The sequence below is a fragment of the Limanda limanda genome, chromosome 7 (assembly GCF_963576545.1).
Source record: "Limanda limanda chromosome 7, fLimLim1.1, whole genome shotgun sequence".
NCBI lineage: Eukaryota > Metazoa > Chordata > Actinopteri > Pleuronectiformes > Pleuronectidae > Limanda > Limanda limanda.
In genome coordinates this window covers 899481-920476 of record NC_083642.1, presented here as the reverse complement: position 1 = coordinate 920476, position 20996 = coordinate 899481, and the positions used below count along the sequence as shown (strand labels likewise).

Below are 20996 nucleotides of genomic sequence, written 5' to 3'. Positions count from 1 at the left end.
CAGGGCTGCACGGCTGGTTCAGTCTAAACACAGAGTGGAGGTGATGCTGGAGTGAGACGCTTCCAGGGCGTCTTTAACCTTCCACAACCTCAAGCTACGCTGTCATCAGCTGCTGCTTTACGACCTCGTTCCCAGACCTTCTCCCTTCAGGTGAGCAGCAGATGAGACGTATGTCCTCATCAGCGTCGTCCTCACCTCACGTCTTTCCCACACGGGTGAACTGAGGAATGTGAAGATCTGAAACAAGTTGAGTTCAGTCCCTGAAACGTGACCCGGGTTCTGCACTGTGCTGATTCACCTGCAGCGTTCTGATTGGTAACTTCAAACTTTAATGAAAACACACTCAGGGTCAGGAAAGAGAAGCCAGTGCACTAGGGGCCTGAAACCTGTCTTCTGTGTCCTGACCAGCAGGGGGCGACTCCTCTGGTAGTTTCTATAGAAAGTGACTTCTCACTTTATAACGTCAGTAAACATTCAGGAGTTTCTGTCTCAGTCTCTAGTTTCAAGTCTTCTTCAAACAGCTGATGTTCATTTAGTGAATTATTCTCATTTAGAGTCAAACAGACCATGAAGCCAGCTCTCAGTCAGGCTCCACCCCCCTGTCCTCCAAATATGGTTACTTCTGGTTTCAAAAAAACAAGATGGCGCAGAACAAAGGGTCTGAGCATCATGACCGTTGACATCATGGAGCTGAGCAGGTTGTGTGTCATCATGTGAACATGTGAGTCTGAACGTTAGTTTAACTACAGACGAACTATCCAGACCAACAACAATCACATGAAAACCTTTGTTTCCATGGCGATGTTGTGCAGAGGAGGAAGTCCTGAGCTTTAGGGTCAAACTCTGCAGAATGAATGAAGGATGGAGCTGCACCATGAACTCATGAATCTCATCCAAAGCACAGACTTTAGATTCAAAGTGACCTTCGTCCGTCAGTCGTCTCCACTGCTCTGGTTCTCTGAGTTCCACTCGTCAGGTCTGAGTCTGAATGTTAAATATGTGTGGAGCTCCTGAGCCGACGAGTCTCAGCTCGTCAGACAATGATCTTTACATAAAGGGATGGAAGCCCCCCCCCCTGAACTCCCTCACCTGGCCCTCTGCATACCTTTAACACACACACACACACACACACACACACACACACACACACACACACAGACAAAGAACACTGTGTCAGCCATGGAATGAGGGACGTAGAATCATTATAGTGTTGTGTTATGTCCTCATATACAGATACATATACATATTTAACACAGTACATGTGTATCAGTGGGTTTGTGTGTTTGTCAGTTAAGCAGCTTTTTGTCACTTCTGCTTTTCTACGTTTTAAAGCAACACAATGTGTGTGTTACTGAGCCACAGCGCCCTCTACAGGCACAATTCAAATGAAACCTTCTCCATTTTCACACTCATTTTAATGCGGCTGCTGATGTAAGAAGTTAAAGTTTCCTCTGACTTTTCTACGTCAAATCATGTCTCATGGTTCTCGATCTTCACTCGTCTCCTGCTCTCGTTTGTCCTCTCTCTCTCTCTCTCTCTCTCTTCCCCTTCTCTATCTTTCCATCTCGTCCCTTTGTCCGTCCCGAGAAACCGCCGGGCTCGTCCCTTTGTCCTGTTTCAGACAGACTTCAAAGAGAGAGAGAGAGAGAGAGAGAGAGAGAGAGAGAGAGAGAGAGAGAGAGAGAGAGAGAGAGAGAGAGTGAGAGAGAGAGAGAGAGAGAGAGAGAGAGAGAGAGATTGAATGTCAAAGAGAAGTCAGAGGCTGCAGTTTAATCCTCATTCGTACCTGTGGTGAAAATATATCATGTATTAAATATAACTTAGCTGTAGAATAGAAATGTAATATATATCCCTCAGATGTCAAACTATTGACTTAGAACAGAAGATTAAAGATACAATATGTAATAACTCTTCATTAAAATGACAAAGAAGAACCAGACCTGATGACATGAGGCTCAGGAAACAAACCAGGAAGTTTGGTGTTGATTGAGAATATTTGATCACTGACTTTAATAATGTTTAATGCAACGTTTTTGTTGTATAAATCATGGACCTTGATGTTCACTAGTGTCTGTGATCTGCTGCAGGTCCAAATAGAATAGTGTGGATTTAAAAGTGGTTCCCGAAGTGGTTAATGTCCCGAAGTGGCCACTGGAGAACAGCTGGCTCAGCCGTGAGGAGCAGGACTGTGGCCTCCTGCCTCCAGATGTTCACCTTCCACCCTGATGCTGAAGCTCAGGTGAATCCAGGGGGTCTGCAGGAATCTGGATTAAAGAGCTGGAGGGTCCGACCTGCATCAGTGACCTCGGGCTCTGATCCTTTATCCAGGAGAGAGAGAGAGAGACAGAGAGGCCCCATGAGGAGGAGACAAAGCAAAGGACATGTAGGTACCTGCCACACACACACACACACACACACACACACACACACACACACACACACACACACACACATCCCCTCCCCAGCCCACAGCACTTCACACACATCCGCCCTCAGCTCTCTGGGATCCTGGTCGAGGAGACAGAGGAATGCAGCGAACAGACGCACAATATTTACTGTTGTCGTCTGCATGTGTGTTAGTTTTGATGATAAGAGAATTAAGAAATGTTGTGACTCAAGCCAGACAGACAGATGGATTTAGATGTGTCTGATTTCCACCACACGCTGAGGACATGAAGGGTTTAGTCTGTTTTAAAACCCAGGTCACATGACGGTTTCTTCACAGAACACGTTCACATCAAGTTCTCAAACACTGAGATTTTAAAAAATGAGAGAAAAGAAAGAATTTCCACCAAAATGACACGAGAGGACGGATTTACTGTTTCTTACAGAGAAAAGAAACCTCCTCTTACCTTTATATTATATATTATTAGACTTAATGTATGATCACTTAATCTGAATGTCGCTGATCAATCCGGGCAGGTTTATTCATCTTCATCATCAAACTGAGAGGATGATATTTCTTTAATTACAGAAACACAGGAGGTCTGTTGCTTAAATCTTATAAATGTTGATTTACATAGAAATCATTAATATTGCAGAACGTGCACCGTCCTCTGGTCCTCACTTCTGATATTGATTTCTCCTGATCCACAGATCAATGTTTTTACCTTCACTTGACTGTGACTTCATCTTTTATCATCCATATAAGGTTGTTTCTTTAAAGTGTGCACTCCTGATGGGAAACTGAGAGCCACACCTCCATCCTTCCTTCTCTCCTTTCCTCACACACTTCTCCTTTTCCTGCCTCTCATTCATTCTGACTTTCTTTCTACATTCCCAACTCCTTCGTGTGTGTGTGTGTGTGTGTGTGTGTGTGTGTGTGTGTGTGTGTGTGTGTGTGTGTGTGTGTGTGTGTGTGTGTGCACTCAGGGACCAGCAGGGGGTAAGTGGCTTCATTGACGGAGCAGTTAGCAGTTTCCACGACAACAAGTGGCCAGTCCCTCACTTCTCTTGTGGTCTCCGTGGAAACCAGGAAGTAGATTAGTTCTAGAGTTCAGGGGGAGAGAGAGGGAGAGAAAGAGAGGATTAGTGAAGTGAAACGAGAAGCTGTGTGTGATGAAGCTTCTTCTACTTTCCACCCAAACACAGGATCCTCCGCGTGTTCCAGCCTGTAGGAGGTGTGTGACAGTGGGGGGGGGGGGCTGCTGTGTGTTTCTATCAACTCTCACAGGGTTCACTATGTTGTGATAGAAGATGTAACTCTAGAAACCGCCCTGTGGCTGTGAGGATGAGTCTGTGGTTCAGTCCATGATGTGAAGGATCAGTGAAGACGACCCGGCTCCAGATGTGTTCAGGCCGAGCCGGGACCCGAGGAATGTTCGTGTGTGTCAGTGAAGTGAGCTCTGAAGCATTAACACACTGCTTCAAGAGCCCTGTGTGTGTGTGTGTGTGTGTGTGTGTGTGTGTGTGTGTGTGTGTGTGGCAGTCCACAGGTCACAGTTCAGCGTGTGCTTGGCAGACGCTGGAGGAAGTGGATGTGTGACTCTGGTTTGTGTAGACGACACAAATATGGAAACAACTTCACCTGTTGGACGAAGGTTTGTAACTTTCTTCTTTTCCTTTCTGGAGGAGATTTGTTTCTGGAATAATAAATAAATCCTTTTGAAACTGAAAATAACACATTGACTCACCTGAGCAGCTGTTTACTGTGTGTGTGTGTGTGTGTGTGTGTGTGTGTGTGTGTGTGTGTGTGTGTTCGAGAAGCTCTTTCATCTTCTAAAGTGGTTCCTGTAGCTTAATTAGATAGCAGTGCTCCAGTGTCCATGAGAACACACACACACACACACACACACACACACACACACACACACACACACACACACACACACACTCACACACACACACAGCTGCTCAGGTGTTTCCTGGAAGTTTCACAGGAATAAAAAACAAAGTCTTTGCATCAAACCTGAAATGAACAACCTTCTCCTTCAGTTTAGGACCAAACCATCTTTGACAAACCTCTGATTTAACGTCTGCTTTGGTTTGGTCCGTGTCCCGTCTGCTAACATGGAGGAGTCCGGTGTATCGGGGGCGTCGTCCATCTTCATTTACGCTGACCCTCGGTAGGAAGCTCAGGAGAAAGTTCAGGAAGCTGAAATCAGAACCTGAACAAAGTGTGATTTTGGGAATAGAAGCAGATGATGATGATTTAATGAGTTCACCTAGATTATTTTTATTAAACTGAATTCACTTCATCTCCAGTTTCACAGAAGACATGAACCCACCTGTGCTCCTGGTTCCTGCTCAGCTGACAGGTCTGGTCTGAGTGTGTGGTCGTCTGTGTGTGTGTCTGTCCTCCTGACCAACTGGTTGTGTGTGTGTGTCCCATTTGTTGTCTGGTCAGTGTGTGGCTGTTCTGCAAGAGTGTGAGATCACTGACAGTCATATTCTGTATTGTTGTTATAAGCAGAAGTAGAAACAGTTATTATAAAGTCATTATCTACCTGTAATCACCACAGATTTGTGAGGTGTTGGATCATAAAGTGTGTTGTTTCCTGTACACAATAACAATTATGAAATGAGTATAAACAACAGATGAAGGAAGAAAGAAAGCAAACTAAGGTGGAAATTACTGTTTAGAGTCTTTCAGAGATAGATAGATGGATACTTTATTAATCCCGTGGGAAATTTACACATCCATTTATATGTACATTTATATAAATGCAGATTAATGTGCATTCTTCAAACAGAGAGCACCGGACAGATGGATGGAGGAGGAGAGGAGGACAGAAGGAATTAAGCACATTCTTAATCATATAATTAATGATTAGGTTTCTCAAGAGGCTGGATTATATTATGTTTGTATCAAACCTTCATCTGTTCTATATGAATGAATCTATATATTATCTGCTGTGTTGCCCTAAATATGATAAGTTAAGAAAATCTATATTAGATGAAATATACTTCGAAATATATTCGATGTGCATTAAAGATTATTAAAGGAATATATCTGTATTATTTGAATAGTTGTAAGTTTCTACTTCTTCTCTGGTGTTTCTGAAGGATTCTGTATCTCATCGAAGTGCACGACACATTAATAACTGTGAGAATAATGAAAGTATTTAAATAATAGTTTTCTGTAATGACTCGTTCACCCAGTGGGGGAGGTTAACCCCTCCTCCAACCACAGGAGGGTGAGGTGGGTGGAGAGAGAGAGAGAGAGAGAGAGAGAGAGAGAGAGAGAGAGAGAGAGAGAGAGAGAGAGAGAGAGAGAGAGAGAGGGTGAGGAGGGTAGAGCGACACACAGACGGGAGAGAGAGAGAGAGAGAGAGAGAGAGAGAGAGAGAGAGAGAGAGAGAGAGAGAGAGAGAGAGAGAGAGAGAGAGAGAGAGAGGAGGGTAGAGCGACACACAGACGGGAGAGAGAGAGAGAGAGAGAGAGAGAGAGAGAGAGAGAGAGAGAGAGAGAGAGAGAGAGAGAGAGAGAGAGAGAGAGAGAGAGGACACTCACTTCGACGCGCTTTGCTCCGGGACCAACTTTCCTCCTCTTCCTCTTCCTCTTCCTCGCTCCTGGTCCCGCACGTCGCTCCTGGTGCGTGTCTCCCCGGGACGAGAAGCTCTCTGCTCGGGCTCCTGACTTCCTCCCTTGTCCCCCTTGTCCCCCTTGTCCTCCGCTGTCCCCTGTGTCCTCCGTGTCCTCCCGGGTCCGAGGTGCAGGTGGGATGATGGCGAGCTGCGTCCCGCTGCTGCTGCTGGTTCTCTGGCGGCTCTGCGGATCCCAGCAGATCCAGAACCCCCAACAGGTCCAGAGCTCCGGGCTGAACGGGTTCAGTCTGCACCCCCCCTACTTCAACCTGGCCGAGGGCACGAAGATCACCGCCAGCGCGACCTGCGGAGAGGACGAGTCCGGCAGGTCGCTGCGGGACCTGTACTGCAAACTGGTGGGAGGCCCAGTGTCCGGGGACCCGAGCCAGACCATCCAGGTGAGACCCCCACACCGGCCTACACTTCATATCATTACTGTCCTTCACTTCATATCACTACACTTCATATCATAGAAGGATTCAGTGCAGTGTCATGAAGCCTTATAATATAATACTCTGAGTTTGACCTGAACACTGTTTGTAACACCATATAACAGTGTTATTACAGTTAGTTATTAAATGATGTTCTACAGCTTCTCTGATTGACTTGATGTTTAGTGTCAGTATTCAGTATAGTTGACTTGGCCATAGTATTTTATTGACGAATTGTTTTATACCTTGTATTACTGTGTATATATATATGCATATTTATATCATTCCTATTTATTCAATGTATTAACTTTTAATGTATCAACTTTTTTTATTATACCCTCGGCACCATTATAAATGAGGGTCTTATCCCTCAATGTGTCTTCCGAGGCTTAAATAAATATTCAATCAATCAATCAAGTATCTAACACTGATGGTGTGACTGTGGTGCTCAGGTGAATACGTGTTATTATATGACTACATCATATTTCTATATAGGCTCTAAGGTGAAATATCAAATAGAGTTGCATTCCTTCAGTTTTTGTATTAACATAAATTCATCTAAGATAGACAGACCATGAATAAATGAAACAGAAAGCCCGAGCAGCCTCCTGGTGTTTTCCAGCGAGTGCAGCTGGAAGACGGTTATTTGGTGATTTGGTGATTTGGTGATTTGGTGATTTGCTCAGACTCAGGTTTGGAATCCCATGTCTCCTGTTTGATCTTCTTATCTTTGAGGAGCTTCAGAGTCACTGCCGCTCCTCTTACTTCTCCTTTGGTATCATCAGACTTCATGTTGTAAAGCCCGGCCCTCGTGTGAAAAGGAGGCGCAGCTCCCTGGAGGCCACTCGCAGTGTGGAGGTGAACATGAGGAGGTCAGGAGGGATCTCCCTCTGCTCGGCCACCTCCTCATTTCACCCACTACCTCCTTTGTAGACTTGGCAACGGTTATATAAGGAGCTGATAACCACCACGTGCAGATGAGTTTTTAATGTGTTGATGAGTTTATGAGCTTGTGAAAGAGGAACAGCAGGAGGATGAGCAGGAGCAGTAGCAGGAGGAGCAGGAGGAGGTCTGCAGGGATCTCCCTCTGCTCGGCCACCTCCTCATTTCACCTGGCAACGCTTATATAAGGAGCTGATAATAACCACCACGTGCAGATGAGTTTTTAATGTGTTGATGAGTTTGTGAGCTTGTGAAAGAGGAACATCAGGAGCAGGAGGAGGAGGAGGAGCAGGAGCAGGAGCAGGAGGAGGAGGAGGAGGAGGAGGAGGAGGAGGAGGAGGAGCAGGAGGAGTAGGAGGAGGAGCAGGAGGAGGAGGAGGAGGTCTGCAGTGTGTCTGTATGAAGCCTCAGGAATCAGGAGTTCCCTCCACTGAGGTTACTGCAGTTTCATGGGTTAAACATTAAGTCCGGCCCGAGGGTGATAACGTGCTGGCTGATTGCCCTCCCTCTCCCTCTCTCTCTCTCTCTCTCTCTCTCTCTTCTCCTTCTCTCTCCCACCTGTTCCCTACATTCCTTGCGGTGACTGACCCGTGTCGTCCAATCAGAGCCCGGCTTGCTCCGCTCTGTTACGGCGAGCCCGGCGCGGCGCCTCCTCCTCGGACGTGGTGACGCTCGTTAGCGAGTCTCAGAACCAGAGGCGGATCCACCTGCTGCTGCAGCACCGGGATCATCAGAGTCTTCGCTCTGCTTCTGGTTTAATGTGACAGAACATGTGACTCATCAGCCCTGAGAGATCACATGACCAGATGTTAAGGTTGTGGAGATAGAAGTGGATCGATCATCAGAGGGAGAGGATGAACAGCAGGAGGGGAAGAGGGAGAAGGAGAAGAAGAGCTTCAGGGTTCAGGTTCTAGCTCAACACGAGTCAAACAACAACATGTGTCCTGCTGAGTCACCTGGTTCTGGACAAACCTTAGACCTGGTCCCGACTACGCTCAGTCTCCCGTCCCCTCGAGGACGATGAGACTGAGCGTCCCCTCGTCCTCTCGTCCCCTCGTCCCCTCGTCTCCTCGTCTCCTCGTCCCCTCGTCCCCTTGTCCCCTTGTCCCCTTGTCCCCTTGTCCCCTGGGACCTGAAGTGGACATGCTGCTGCACAAAGCTCAGGAAATAACATGAAGCCTAGAAAATCTGCTCATTAGCTCGAGGAGCTCGGCTCTGTGTGTTCAGGGTAAGAGGGTTAGTCCACTTTGCTGAGCTATTGTGGGTCGGCCCACTGGTTCTTTCACTGCACCCCCCCAGAACAACACACACACACAGACACACACACACACACACACACACACGCACACACACACACACACACATACACACAGTCAGAAAACACACACAGGTTAATCCTATTTTGATTTGAATGTGAGATGTGAGAGTGTTTTTATTAATTAAAATCAGCAGGAAGCCGTGTGTGTTTGTGTGTTTGTGTGTGTGTGTTTGTGTGTGTGTTTGTGTGTGTGTGTGTGTGTGTGTATTTGTGTGTTTGTGTGTGTATGTGTGTGTGTGTGTGTGTGTGTGTGTATTTGTTTGTGTGTGTGTGTGAGAAAATCTCCTTTTTGTTAAACCTTATTCCCTCGAGTTGGATTTTAAAGCTTCGTCATCGTCTTCTTCACATCTCTGCTGCTTATGAATAAAAAGTGCATTCAGCAGATGAGAGCTGATGAGAGGCGTCTGGAGCCGGACATGTGTCGACCTGTTGGATCTGCTGAACGTTCAGGGAGCTTCATTCTACAGAACCCCCCCCCCCCAGATCATATCACTGCAGCGTTTCCTCTCCTGAGGCTGAAGGTGTTGGACACTGAGAGCTTGTGACTGCTGCAGTTTGAGTTGATGGATGGAAGTGAGACGATTGTGTTGATCTCCTTCCTCGTGTTGTGTAGTTTTCTGCGTTCACTGGGTCAGAAGGCTGATGTTGAATTGATTTGATTTGATTTGATTTGATTTGATTTGATGAGCCTGATCTCCACTGGGCTTGAAGCTGTGGTGGAAACACAGGTGAACAACAGTCTGCAGGAACCTCTACGTCCTTTCTTGATTTCTAAAAGTTCCAGAAACACTTGGTCAAACCAGGTCCAGAGATTCCTCTCTAGAGATGGAGATGAACTGGTTCAGCCCCCGGTGGCCCTTTGGTTGATGACAGAGGAATGAACAGATGACGTGAAAGAAAACGGAGAGAAACAGTGTGAAAGAGAGTTTGTCAGAATCTCCCGACGTCTCACTCCACCGATCACACGCTCATTTAGAGATGTCACTTCCTGTCTGCGAGCTCCCATGATGCTCTCTGTGCAGCTTCACCTTCGCTTCCTTATTCAATCACCTCCATCTCTCTCTGGATTCATCTCTGGAGCGGAGGTGGCGTCCTGCTCGCTCACGCTCTCATGAGGCTGAGACGGATCCGTGCACCAGAGCAAACCACACCCGGTGACACGTGAGGTTCATTACAGGAGCAGAGGAATGTGGAGCCGCTGCCTGCAGGAGGCTGGAGACAGAACCGATTATCATCTGCAGAACTTTAATTGTCCGTAAAGCACAACTGTAAAGTCCCTGATGCTGCTTCTATGATGGAGCTTCTTATGTATTTCATGCAGCTGTTGTCTTGAAGTATATTCATGTGGAATATTAAAACGTATTCAATCCAAATTGGTCGGGAGCAAAGTGATGCTGATGGAAGTCCGACTAATTTAAAGAATGGTCGTTTAAATGAAACTAGATTGATTGATTATAATAATACAGAGTTCACACAGTTCATTAAGTCTGAAACCCAGAGAGTCTCCGGTTGATTGACAGCTCTGGGAGAGACGTGGTGGAGGGGGCGGAGTCAGAGGCCGAGCAGCGACCTCTGACCTCAGTGACCTGCAGTGATTATATCTTGTAACTCTGCCTTTTGTTCGCGTCCCTGCTTGTTTAGTTTATGCTAACGCTTACACAGCCAGCAGGGGCGGGGGGGCAGGAGCTCCGACACACAGGGAGGATCTGAGAGGAGAGAAGAAGCTCTGGAGGTGGAGAGGTGGAGAGGTGGAGAGGTGGAGAGGTGGAGAGGTGGAGAGGTGGAGAGGTGGAGAGGTGGAGAGGAAGCTTCAAGTGGAGACGTTCACTTACTGCCAGGCACTTCCTGTCATTCAGCTCATCAATCAACCTGAGATTCTGTTAGAGAGGATGTTCTCACATAGAGAACCTGCAGAACATGTGAGGAACATGTGAGGAACATGTGAGGAACATGTGAGGAACATGTGAGGAACATGTGAGGAACATGTGAGGAACATGTGAGGAACATGTGAGGAACATGTCAGGAACATGTCAGTGATTCAGTTCAAGTCTTAAAACAACTTGAGTGACAAAGAGCAAATTGCTGTATTTTAAATAAGTGTTGTTTCATTGGCTCCTCCCACTGAGCAGTGCTGGTTATGACCGGAGTGAGACTGTAAATGTGAATGAAGTCTGCACAGAACAGGCAAACGGAAAGTGGGGATTGGATTTATGAGACAGGTAGAACTCACAAGCAGGAATATGACCCCGGCCGGAGTGTCTCAGTGTCTTCAGTGAGTCCTGGTCCTGTGGAGCAGATGGAAACCTGAGCCAGGAGCTCCAGGGACGCTGACATCAATCTGCTGCTTTCAGAGACGCTTCCTGAGACTCGGAGCGATTGAGCTGCAGTTCAGACTTTAAGTCTCAGTCTCACTGAGGAGTGTGAATCTATAACATCCTGTCGGAGTTTCTCCATCAGTCATTCTCCAGAAAGTGCTTTTTATTCAAGAAAGATAATTAGATAGATGAATGTGAAAGAGAAAGTCCAGACAAGGGAACAGAGACGTTTGCCTGTGGAGGGAAAGAAGTGAAACCTCTCTCTCTCTCTCTCTCTCTCTCTCTCTCTCTCTCTCTCTCTCTCTCTCTCTCTCTCTCTCTCTCTCTCTCTCTCACTCTCTCTTCAACATGAAGTCACTGAGGTTTTTCCTGAGAGTCTCCAGATTTATCTCCAGGTGTATTTAAGACGTCAGGTTCTTCCTCCTGGAGGAGGAACTCCAACACTCAGTCCGACACTCACGGCCTCGCGGCTGCTTTTCATCCAGAGCATCTCTGTGTTTTAGTCTCTTTTAAAAGCTCGTCACTGTTCTGCATTTAGCATTTCACTTTTTACTTCACTTTTTATATCTTTTATATTTTATATATTTTCATATAGATATGTTTATGTCTAAATAAATGTTACTTTGTATAAATATTAGAAAAAGTGAGTAAATAAGAAGTAAATAGTGAGTAAATATATATTGTTTTATTATTATTATTGTTTTTCTTATGTGTGGTGTATTTATTGTGTTTTTATGTTTCTATGTTCATTGTATGCACCAATAACCAGAGCAAACTCCAGGTAGCTGTAAACCTACTTGGCAATAAATACCTTCTGATTCTGATTCTGATTCTGATTCTGATTCTGATTCTGATTCTGAGAACACACGGGGTTTGACATGTACGACTTTCTGCTGAGACAGTTTGACTCCAGTGTCGTTTTAAACCCTCGTACGATTCCCACTTGTCCTCTCTGTCTCTTCAGGGCCAGTACTGTGACATCTGCAGCCAGGGGGAGAGCGACCGGGCTCGACCCATCACCAACGCCATCGACGGCACGGAGCGCTGGTGGCAGAGCCCGCCTCTGTCCCGCAGCACCGAGTTCAACGAGGTCAACGTCACGCTGAACCTGGGACAGGTAGGACACTGAGACTCACACCTCTGTGCTCAGATCTTTGCTTGTTGCTCCTGATGATGAAGACGAGTCTGGGATTCTTCTTCTGCACTTTCTGGCGTTTTCATTTGTTTCTGCAGCACCAACATGTTTCCAGAGACTTGTGCTTTTTGGTTTTGTCTGAAATCTCCTGGACACATTTCCACTCTCTCTGTTAAACTCTCTCTTGTTGGTTACCTGTCGTCTTCACTCACCTGATGAACGATGAATGAATCAGACCTGTGGAGTTCAGCCTGAAAGCTGCAGGCTGCGGATCTAGAGCCGCTTGCTTTTGGCTGGAGGCTCAGTTTGTTGTAGCTGCTGTTCATTGACTCGTGAGAAGGAAACACAAACACACAAACACACAAACACACAAACACACAAACACACAAACATGTGGTTCGTCTACACATCGACACACACGGGGAAACTCTGAGGAGCAACGCAACACAGACACTTGAACCAGGTTGTGATTCTGAACGTCTGGAACAAGCTGGTTTCTGAATGTGACTCTTTTGTGTCGACTCCTCTTGCTCGAGTGGAGAGACACTGTGTGTGTGTGTGTGTGTGTGTGTGTGTGTGTGTGTGTGTGTTTGTGTGTGTGTGTGTGTGTGTGTGTTTTCAGGCCTGGAATTCAGGTTCACCCTTCATCCATCTTTCACCCCTTTTCTCTTCACTCTTTCGTCGCTCCTCTTCCTCTCTCTCTATCTCTCTCTCTCTCTCTCTCTCTCTCTTCCTCTCTCTCTCTCTCTCTCTCCCCCCTCTCTCTCTCTCTCTCTCTCTCTCTCTCTCTCTCTCTCTCTCTCAGTCTTTTAAAAGCTTTTATGAGCCTGTTTACATGTTGAAGTGATAAAATAAAACATAAAAAGTCTGTAAACCCTCTGAAAACAAGCGGCTTGTGAGAGATCTGTTAAAATCTGTGAATAATTCAGAACTAGAAACAGTCTCTGATGCTTCCTCGTGATGACGCCCACACCTTCAGTCACGTTTCTTTATGTTTCTATATTTATAAATCTTTTGGATCAATATATTTAAATGGTTTTTGATCAAATATTTGTTTACTTTTATCATTTATTATATTAAATTGACTTACAGAGCATTTGAGCTGAGGTTGAACAGATTTTAGATTTGCAGCACTTCATATTTATTCCACTTTAGTCTTGTTGTTTATTTATTTGTGTGGACAGAGAATCACGTTAAAGTTCAACTTCACTACAACTTTAAACAGATTGATCGTAAATATGCGAAACCTTCACGTTTTCCTCAGTTTGTTTTCTGTTGTTGACGCAGAAACTCGACTCCAGATAAAATCAGTTTTTTGATTCACGACTTCACACATGAATCATATCAACAGGTTTCCACGACTTTAAGGAGAGAGACAGTAAACATGGAGGTGAAGGGTCTGCGGTTACCAGGGCTCAGTGTGTCTTGAAAGAATGTAGGTGGGCTACGGCCAGGGATTATGAGAGTGTGTGTGTGTGTGTGTGTGTGTGTGTGTGTGTGTGTGTGTGTGTGTGTGTGTGTGTGTGTGTGTGTGTGTGTGTGTGTGTGTGTGTGTGTGTGTGTGTGTCTGTGTGTGTGTGTGTCAACCCCCTGCCTCTGGCTGAATGAAAGACAAAGAGAGGAGGGAGAGATTGGAATGTCAGTAACCTGTCTCAACCCGTAGAGGGGGAGGCTCGTTAAATCACCCACCTGCCCCCCCCTCCCTCCCTCCCTCCCCCCCTCCCTCCCCCCCTCCCTCCCTCTTCATATATGTAGTAAACCGGAACATATATAATCCAGTAGAAACTTCCAGATCCTTCGTGTTCTGCTGAGTTTCTGTGGCGTCTTTCACTTTGCATGTGGAGAGTAACACAATCACACAAACACACAATCACACAAACACCCAATCACACAATCACACAAACACACAATCACACATTCCCGACGCGTCCCTCGATGTCCCGGGACGAGATTAGACGAGACGCGTCTCAAGGTGAAGACACGATCCAGCTCGTCCTTCTTCTTCTGTTGTTTTCTGTCGTCCGTCTGTTTGATTCTTTAAATAAAGATCATCAGTTCAACACCCCCCCCACCCCCCACCCCCCCCTTAAAGATAACACCGGCTCAATATAGAACTTTTCTATCTCCTCCACTTTCCCGTCTTCTTTCTTCTGCTATCTCCTCCTGGCATTCTTCTTCTCCACCACCCTCTTCCTCATTATCTCTGCTCCTCCTCTTCCTCAAGTGTTCCTACAAGAGTAAAACCACTCTGCTGTTTTCTCCTCTTTCTCCTCTTCATCCTCTCTTCTATCTCCTCTTCATCCTCTCGTCCATCTCCTCTTCATCCTCTCGTCCATCTCCTCTTCATCCTCTCTTCCATCTCCTCTTCAACCTCTCTTCCATCTCTTCTTCTAGCGTCTTTTCTTCTTCTAAGTCTCACTCTTCCTTCATTCATCACAAACGTCCACTTGGACTCGACACTGAGCTGGAATTTGGAATATGTGACCTCACAAAATGTGTTTTTGACGTTTTTGAATCGATCAAATGATGAAGTGATGACATTCTATATCCAAAAGGTCAAAGGTCAACTTCATTGTGACGTCATAAATCTCTGGTCACTATTTAACACCATGACTCAGGAACACAAGAGGAGAGTATTACCATGTTTCCTGAAGCTTGGACACGAGCTTGAGGGTTATTTCCTTTTGATGCAATGACAATATTGCATAATAATATATTATATTTACTGTTTTACATAATCCACCGACATCAGGTTTAACTGCAGCTACGTTCTCATGCAAGAACCATGAGGTTGTTTTTCAGTTTCCTGTCCGAGTGATTTATGAGAACTTTTCACATTTACCAGGACTTGAAGCTCTGTGGTGTGAAATGTGTATTTTTATTGTCAATGAATTTTGACTCTAAATTTTTGTTATTTGGAGAAATGTATTCTTCTAATTATCAAACCTGATCTTCAGACGTGTAAAAACTAAAAATGTTTTCTCAATAAAAGGTTTAGAAAAAGATGTTTAGTTTGAGAATCTGAAAATAATTCTACAGAAAGTTTTTTGAGACGCACGAGGCCGAGCAACATGAGTCCTCCACGATGAGGTCGTGTTGTTGAGCTGAGAGTGATGACACGTGTGCACTCAGGTGTGTGTGTGTGTGTGTGTGTGTGTGTGTGTGTGTGTGTGTGTGTGTGTGTGTGTGTGTGTGTGTGTGTGTGTGTGTGTGTGTGTGTGCATGCAGCCTCATTCCTCAGGTGTGTGGTAGTGGAAGTGTTGTTTTAACAGGTGAAGGAGACGAGATGGAAAAATCACGCAGAGCAATTATAGGAGCAATAAATACAGTTTGAAGGGAAGAGGAGGAAAATTCCCAGGAAGGGAAGAGGAGGAGGAGGAGGAAGGAAGGAAGGAGAGGAAGATCACTGAGTAGAGGAGGGATGGAAAGAGGAGGAGGAGGGATGTTCTTCAGCCTGTTATTAGAGCGTGTGTGTTCTTCAGGTGAGGTCCTCTCTTTGTCTCCACTTCCTGAGACACAGAATGAGTCTCCCTGTCATCAGAGCTGTCAGAGACGTGACCTGAGGGACACCTCCGAGTCCTCAGCTGGATCCAGACCTTCTCCTGAGGGACACCTCCGAGTCCTCAGCTGGATCCAGACCTTCTCCTGATTCCAGACCTTCTCCTGAGGGAACACACAGGTCAAGGGTCAGTCTCTGTGGATGTTCTCAGGAGTTTCCAGCTGGTTGTGTAGCATCAGAAGCATTTAGAAGCTATTAGAAGGTTTATAAGCGACCTGTTGTTGCTTTTAATAAACGGAATGGAAGCCTATCCTTAGATTTGGGTGAACTGACCCTTTAATCCTCCTTCTCAAACTGATCCAACACTTCCCTGGGAGCTTGGTTTCACGTCTCTCACGGCCGTGTCTTTCATTTCCTGTGTGATGACAGATTTCTCCGCAGCACAAACAAAGACACGCACACACACGCAGTGTTGAAGCGGCTCCATTGTTCACCGTGCGTAACACACACTGTGTGTAACACAAAGTGTGTGTAACACACAGTGTGTGTTGCCAACTGCTCCCGATTGAAAGCTTCCTGCCATTGATGTGGTGTGAACGGTTCCTGTAGAGCAGCGGCTCCGAGGACACAGATCAGATCAGGGTAGAGAAACAGTTCGTCACGAGCAGTTTTGGCTGAAGAGACGAGAGTTATTATTATTAACACCATTCATTTTAATTTAAATTATTATCTCACTGTATTGGTCTTTACAATGAGATAATAATGTTAATATCACCTGGACTCTGCAACAGGAAATAACTGAATGACTCTGGAAAAACTGTGATGGACACAAAGGATTCTGGGTTTGGAGAAATCCATCATATTCATATTCAAAGTTCATGTTCAGGTCTGAGATCACGTGTGTGTGTTTACATACATCTCTCATCTCTCTGTTCATCCATCATCTCTCTATTCTGTTCATCTCTCTGTTCATCTCTCTGTTCATCTCTATGTTCTTCTCTCTGTTCTGTTCATCTCTCTCTGTTTTGTTCATCTCTCTGTTCTGTTCATCTCTCTGACTCTCGGGCCACAGAGACTCGTCTGTTGAGTGTTTCTCTGACTCATGAAGAAGAGACTCTGAACCAATCAGACGAGTGAAGTCTCTCGTTCTTCTTCTCTCTGGTTGAGAAGCTCATGAAGCGTCTCTGTGTGACCTCACTGGGTTTGGCTCGTGTTTTATCTCTGAAGAGCTCTTTCTGATTTGATGATTTACATGTTGTCCTCCTCATCATGTGTGTTTCTGTGTCTCCTCTTGTTTTTGTCTCTTTCTGTCGCACCAGTTTCCGTCGTGACTCAGTCGTCCGCTCGTCTTCGTCACATCTTTTATTAGCTCTCCTCTCATTCTGTCTCTTTATTCAGCTCCTTTTCTCCTCTGCAGCTCCCTGGCTTTTATTATGGGGCTCGCTCTCTTCATCCCTCTCTCCTCGTCTCCTCCGTCCTCGTCTCCTCCGTCCTATCTCCTCCGTCCTCTGGTTTCCCCGTCTGTCCCTCTGGTTCGGGGTTAATCGTTGCCTCTGACACTCGCTGTCCTCACACAGACACACAAACGCTGACACACAACCCACATTTTTCAGTCATTCATTATGTGTACTGGGCAGGAAAATGAGCGGTGGGGGGATAAGAGGAGCAGAGAGAGAGAGGGAGGAGATCTGACCTTAATAGGAGAGATTCAGCCTGGAGTGAAAAGAGAGAAAGAGGAAAGAGAGATATTTAAACCCGAAAGAAGGAGGGATGATGATGGATGGAGGGAGGGAGGGAGGAGAGGAGGGAGAGCTTGCCGTTGGAAATAGTCGCTGATATTGTTGTTGCTGATGTCGGGTTGTGTTGACGTTGGCAGGTTAACACACACACACACACACACACACACACACACACACACACACACTCACTTTCAGCTTCAGTTTGAGGTTTTCACAAATTGTGATTTATGGAGCATCAAGTAAAAATGAATCAAACTTTCATCATCTGAAATAAAATCCAATGTTTTTAACTGTTTAGTGTCTCGGAGCCAATTAGCATCAATGTGCTGAAATACTGAAAATGAATCCATTATTATCATCCTCCCAGAAGTTAATTATTATGTGAACCTGTTCAGTGATGCAATGCAAGGAGGAGGAGGAGAAGGAGGAGGAGGAGGAGGAGGAGGAGGAGGAGGAGGAGGAGGAGGAGGAGGAGGAGGAGGAGGAGGAGGAGGAGGAGGAGGAGGAAGAGGTGGAGGAGGAGGAGGAGAGGAAGACTCCAGCTGGGAAAGACAGAAACAGAAAGGAAGCATTCATACTCTGTGATTAAAATGTCAAATGCTTTTCTAAATGTGTGTGTGTGTGTGTGTGTGTGTGTGTGTGTGTGTGTGTGTGTGTGTGTGTGTGTGTGTGTGTGTGTGTGTGTGTGTGTGTTGCACCTCGGTCGTGCATGGTTTCCGTTCCAACCTGCTGATCTGTTGCAGGTCAAAGGTCATCGTCAGGCTATTCTGTTTTTAACTTCCTGGCGCTTTGAACTCCTTGACCGCCCATTACACACTCACACTCACTCACACACACACACACACTCACACACACACACACACACACACACACACACACACACACACACACACACTCAAACACACACACACACACACACACACACACACACACACACACACACACACACACACACTCAAACTCACACACACACACACACACACACACACACTCAAACACACACACACACACACACACACACACTCAAACTCACACACACACACTCACACTCACACACTCACTCACTCACTCTCTCGTTGCCCTTGTCAACTTATCTCTTCACCTCTTCTCTCCCTAAATCTTCTGCTTCCTCTTCTTCTTCTCTCCTCCACTCGTCTTCCTCTGTCCATCTGTCTCCGACGGCTGCTGGAGAGAGAGAGAGAGAGAGAGAGAGAGAGAGAGAGAGAGAGAGAGAGAGAGAGAGAGAGCGAGAGAGAGAGAGAGAGAGAGAGAGAGAGAGAGAGAGAGAGAGAGAGCGAGAGAGAGCGACAGCCTGAGAGAAAAACTGAGAGAGACGAGGAAAAATTAAAAAGAGAAAATACTTTTACAGGATGAAAACACTTTACTACTTTCACATGTTTATGCTTATTTGAAATTCAGTTAAAACAGGGAAATAAAATCAGTTTAGAGAATCAGTGAAATTATTTATTTCCGTCAGTTGAGCTGAATTGATTCTAGATGAACAACAATGGAAGTGATTTTTTGAATCAATGTAAAATACACACAAACAGGATGAGATGTTCCAAGAGGTTCCTCTGTCCGTCTTGAACTCTGTGGCACAGGAGGGAAAGCGGACAGTGGCGGTCGGTCAGATGGTTCATGGTTCGATCCCGGGCTTCTCCAGTCTGTTTGTTGTTGGTCCGTCAGTGAGACGGATTGTGAACATGTGTGATATAACAGTCATGTGTGAGTGTGTGTTACTGGCAGTGAAGTGTTTTCAGTGTCGTTAAGAACTAAACAATATTCAACCAAAAGAAAACCCACAGTCGAGTGAATCCTGTGAACAGTTGTTGGACGAAGCTCCTGATGAAACGTCTCCTCTGGATCTTCAGTGTGTTTGTCCTGAGAGGATCCATCTTCTGATCTGATGCCCTCACACGTTATCCAGAGAATCTAGAACATGATTTAAACCCTCAGTGAGATGTGGACTCTGTCTCCAGCTGGAACCAGCCCGAGCGTCCTTTCAGCTCCGTCCCTTTGTCCTCTGGTGTTTGCTCGGCCTCCTTGTGAAGCACCAGTGGACCTGAGCCTCCCAGGGACTCAGACCTCAGTCTTCTCCTCAATGGTTCTCGGTCACGCCCTCGTGTCAGTGAGGGCGTTCGGCTCCTTCATGAACAGACGAGGAGGAAACAGTTTGTCTGAAGTGACTTCACGGGGAGATAATGGAACTCAAGGACATTCCATTATTTATCCACTTGAGAAGCATCAGACCCACCAGCAGGGACGAGTGTCTTTGTCCTCATGAGAGTCTGTCTCTCCTTGTGAGACCCACAGATAGAGATGTTCTCCTCCTGCTCCTGGTGTTTGTTGGATGTGAGCTGGTCTCAAGGTCTTCGAGGACTGCTGACTCATCCTTCATGTTGTAGACCAAACAAGAGACTTTCAGACCAAACATCCAAAACAAACATTCATCGTCTGGGTGAAATGGAATTTAAGCTCAAAATGCTTCAACCGGTAAATGTTCTGTTTTTATATCGAGCCGTTCTCAAACAGCCGCTGGTCGATGGCGTCTGGACCTGTTCTCTAGTTTGTGACCTGAAGAAGCAGCAGCTACCAGGAGGTAAATCCAGAAAGGAGAAGAATCCAGAAGATGTCCAGAGACACTGACTCAGACCTTTGTTCTCACAGACAGAAGCTGCAGAACATTTGCTGAGGAAACAGCAATAAATTCAAGAATAAACTGGATTTAGTTTAAAGTGAGTTTGCAACAGTTAATCAAACCCTGCAGAGCGTCAATAAGACAGATCTTATCTCCAGCAGCTGCTCAGTTTGATAAGATGCTGGTGGTTCCATGAGGAGGAGCTGGACCCACATCACACGCTGGTGAGAGACTCCAGCTGCAGGGCGGGGGGGCAGTGTGGAGCTTCCTCTGGAGACACAACCCAGACAGGAAGTCACTTTGTGCCAGGCTCGTCCTGAGCGACACACTAAGAATAGCCTGATGCTAATGTCTGCCTGCTGTCACACAATGAGCTCATTTAGAGCCAGAGAAGAAGAAGAAGAAGAAGTGGAGTCACTCTGTTTTCAAACTTCATCTCTTTCACATTCAGTCCGTTTCCACGGGAACAGAAACCTGTGATGTCACATGATCAAACTGAACTAACTAATTTCCCTCTGGATTAATAAAGTATCCAACTATCTATGTAACAGCTGCTTGTTCATAAACTGAGTCGATTGATCCGAGTTCTATTATCATCTTCTCCCTCTTCGTCTTCACCTCCTTGTCTTCTCCTCCTCGTCTTCTCCTCCTCGTCTTCTCCTCCTCCTCTTCTCCCTCTTCATCCTGCAGCTGCCTCACTCGCTTCCTTTCAGTCAGTCCATATTTTTGCTGCAGACTGAATTATAGAAACAAATGTACAAACTTCTATGCGAAAACCTTTCTGGATTTTATTCTGTCAAATAAAAGTTTAAAGTTTTAAATTAGCTTCTCAGTGTTTTCAGCTTCAACAACTGAAATGTACAAAAAAAACGAAAAGCAACAGATTTTTTAATAGATATATTTAAATGGTTTCTGATTGTGAGATACATTAAAAAATACAAAAAACAGGAATA

At 45.7% G+C, this 20996-nt stretch overlaps 1 protein-coding gene across 1 annotated transcript in view; it reads left to right on the top strand.

Annotated features, from left to right (window-relative positions):
- Positions 1–4509: 4509 nt before the first annotated feature.
- LOC133004542 (laminin subunit alpha-5-like) overlaps positions 4510–20996 on the top strand; it is an 84608-nt gene continuing 68121 nt past the window's right edge. The window contains 4 exon segments of the mRNA XM_061074006.1: positions 4510–4565; positions 4705–4757; positions 6159–6424; positions 11997–12149. Of these exon segments, the coding sequence (XP_060929989.1) occupies positions 4510–4565; positions 4705–4757; positions 6159–6424; positions 11997–12149 (528 nt within the window).